The sequence below is a fragment of the Arachis duranensis genome, chromosome 4, assembly GCF_000817695.3.
Source record: "Arachis duranensis cultivar V14167 chromosome 4, aradu.V14167.gnm2.J7QH, whole genome shotgun sequence".
In the NCBI taxonomy this organism is placed as follows: domain Eukaryota; kingdom Viridiplantae; phylum Streptophyta; class Magnoliopsida; order Fabales; family Fabaceae; genus Arachis; species Arachis duranensis.
This window is the reverse complement of record NC_029775.3, coordinates 52951246-52954833: the sequence shown is the minus strand read 5'-3', so window position 1 is coordinate 52954833 and position 3588 is coordinate 52951246. Positions and strand designations below refer to the sequence as shown.

The 3588-nt window shown below is 36.5% G+C and overlaps 1 protein-coding gene across 1 annotated transcript; it reads right to left on the bottom strand.

Moving 5' to 3' along the window:
- Nucleotides 1-2476: 2476 nt before the first annotated feature.
- LOC127746641 (uncharacterized) lies at nt 2477-2998 on the bottom strand. The gene has a single exon (XM_052260537.1). The coding sequence runs from the start codon at nt 2996-2998 to the stop codon at nt 2477-2479; it is 522 nt and encodes a 173-aa protein (XP_052116497.1).
- Between the last annotated feature and the right edge of the window lie 590 nt (nt 2999-3588).

The window sequence follows — 3588 nt, the reverse complement described above, 5'->3', positions numbered from 1 at the left end:
AGTAGGAGGGTGGTTTGCGGTTCCTAATAGGTCTTGTTGATGCAATAGGAATGATGTCAGCAGAAACATGTGTGCCTAAATTCTGCTGAGATGCAGGGTGATGTTGTGTTGTATTTAAATCCTCATGTGGTGTGTCTAATGAATGAGACTCATAATGATTTAATGAATGAGATGTATTATTTTCTAATGAATGTGCTGCATTATTTTCCAATGAAATAGGAATGTCAGGAGAAGTTGCATTTGAAGAATGCAGTGATGCAGGTGAGTGATAAGTGCAGGAAGTAAATGGATCTAAATCTTGAAATTGAAGATTATTAGTTCTGCAACCAGCACCAATAGTTGAAGTGTAAGTGGAATCATGCAACTGTGAAGAATGAGACAAGTAGGGAAAATAATTTTCATAGAAGATAACATGTCTTGAAGTAAAGATCTCCCTAGTATTAAGATCAAGTAAAATGTAACCTTTTGTACCATCTTTGAAACCCAAGAATACACACTTCTTAGCTCTAGGGTCCAATTTAGTTCTGCCATGAGCAAGTGTACTAGCATAAGCCAAGCATCCAAATGCTTTCAAATTTTGTAAATTTGGCAAAGTTTGAAATAGAATCTGATAAGGACTGCAATGGTATAAAAAATGCTTGGAACTCGATTGATCAAATGAATTGCATGAGCTATGGCAAATTGCCAAAAAATTTTGGGTATGTGGGACTGAAATAGCAATGCCCTTGCAACGCCAAGTATGTGTTGATGCTTGCGCTCAACGATACCGTTTTGTTGGAGTTTCTACACAAGAGATTTGATGGACTATTCCACTCTTAGTGAAGAAATCTCTCAATAAAAACTCAGGTACATTATCAGTTCTAATGCATTTTATTTGTGCATTAAACTGAACGTTAGCATATTGCACAAAATTTTGTATGTGGATGCTTCTGACTTTGTTTTCATGAAATAAGCCCATGTGTATCTACTCTTATCGTCTACCACTGTTAAAAAATATTTGTTTCCGGAACTAGAAAGTGTGGATAGTGGTCCCAAATATCCATGTGTATAAGATCAAAACAATTTTTAGATTTACTAATACTATGAAAAAATGGTAATTTCTTTTGTTTAGCAAAATGACATTGGTCACAAGGTGTGACTTTGCTTTCTTTACATTGGATATAAGGAAAATCTTTCTGCAACATTGCAATTTTATTAAATGGAATATGTCTTAACCTTACATGTCATAGATGTTCATCAGAAATAGAAACTACATCTAAATGCTTATTATTCTGACCTAACGAATTATTGGAATAATGAAGTGTTAATGCTGCAGATTTTGATGAATCACTATGTATTGTAGGGTTGTTCATTGTATATAGTCCATCGGCACATTTAGCTACTCCAATCGTCCTCAATGTATCTTGATCCTGAATTTCACATGTTTCATCCTCAATAAGCATTTTGCATTTTAAAAGTCTTGTAAGTTTTGACACCGAAATTAATTTGAAATCAAAAGATAGAATGAAAAGAACATTTGTTAAAAATAGATTGTTAGAGAACATGATGGTACCTACAATGCTACTAGTTGTAAAGCTGCCATCAGGTAATTTAACAACCAAGGGCTTAACCCTTTGATAAGTTTTGAAATCGGTTAGATCAAAAGAAACATGATCTGTGGCTCCAGTGTCTATGACCCAAAGAGCAGATTTTGGTCTAACCAATGATAAAATTCTTGCACTGAATTGCAAAAAATGAATTTTAGCTTGACCTGAAACAGGATTGGATGATTTCTGACCCTGGTTTACACCATGAGAGTGTTGCTAAGCACATTGTTCTCTGAGAAGGGACATCAAGGCTTGCCTTTGGTTCACTGTTAACGCAACACTTGCAGTTTCACTCACTTCTTCTTGGTTCATAGCCAATTCATTACTATTGACTTCATCAATTTTCTGCTCAGTAGTCATCATTTGTTGATATTGCCTTGCTGCCGCTGTCTTAAGTGTGGAGGCAATCCATGCTTTTTGTAGCATGTGTCCACAATGTGTCCCATTTTTCCGCAGAAGGTGCACTGTATCTTGGTGCCCCTACCTCTGCCTCTTCCATTTGTCCGACCACCTCTGTTTCCATATCTGCCTCGGCCTCTATTTCCTAAGCCATCTAAGTAGTTTATCCTTGCATTATTCAATAAGGTTTTAGAGTCAATCAAATCCAGATTGCCAAACTGCCTCTCCTGTTGAGTGAGCAAAGAAAATGCGGTGTTTATGTCAGGAATAGGATTCATAAGCATGATGTGGGATCTGACAGTCGAATATTGTTCATTGAGGCCTCTTAGAAACCTCACTGTGTAACTCTCTTCTCTGTATTCTCTCATTTTAGCCAGGCCACACTTACAGTCCTCATTACACATTACACAATTAGGAATTGGTCTGAATCCATTTAATTGCTCCCAAATAGCCTTCAACTTTGTAAAATATGTTGTAATTGTCAATTCGCCTTATCTCATTTGGTACATCTCTTCCTCTAACTCAGCCACTCGAAATCGATCTCCCTGACAATATCTATGTTCCAAATCTCTCCACAGATCAGAGGCAACATTATTCCAAATCACACTTTCAGAAATTTCAGAACTCAAAGACAGATTAATCCACAAGACAATAAATGTATTGCATCTTTCCCATGCCTCAAACAATGCATCTGTTGGATCTGGCTTCTTTATTGAACCATCTATGAATTTTAATTTATTCTTTGATTTTAATGCTAACAGCATTGCTCTACTCCAGCTATGGTAATTATTTGTATTTAGAGTAATTGATATCAGAGGCGAACCAGAACTCTCACCAGGATGTATGAAGTAGGGACTTGCGGGATCTGAAATCGGACTTGAACTAGCTTTGGAGATTTGAGCTTGTAATGTGGACAATTGATTAAGAAAGCTTGCAATTTGATGCACATCCATGGATCCCAGTTGTGCTCCACTAGAGGATCGATTGAAACCCTCTGGATTTTCTTCAGCCATCAAGAAATCACTACTGTTGAATATCTCACTTGATTAGGAGAATTTTAAAGTAATTCCTCAACCAATTCAACTTAATGACTTTGTTTTATCACAAATTCAAATATTTCTCTCATGAACTCATCGATCGGAACACCATTACCTTCTCCACGCTCACTGCACCATGTTAAATGCATGAGAGAAGGACAATAGCTCTCATCGAACTCTGTGGAATGAGTTCTTGAGAGGAGAAGAATGTGAAAGTAGGATGAAAAATAGAGAGGTTGGAGATGCAAGAGAAGATGAAGAAGAGAGAGAATAAAGGGAAATAGTTTTGTGAAGTGAAACAGAAAGGTTGGGGTTTTCTATTAGTCATGAGGCTAATATATATACATTAGGGAATGAATTCATCTGTAACAAACTTATCAAGTGACCAAAAATATCTACAACTAATTATCACTTTGTTAGCTATCTCTAACTGCGTTGATTTACAAATTAGTTATCTCTAACAAACTATTATTAACTTATTGGACTGAACCAATCAAGTCACAACCACCACCACTTGGAACAACCAAATTTACCGGACACAACAACCTTTGAAGATATTCTTGCCC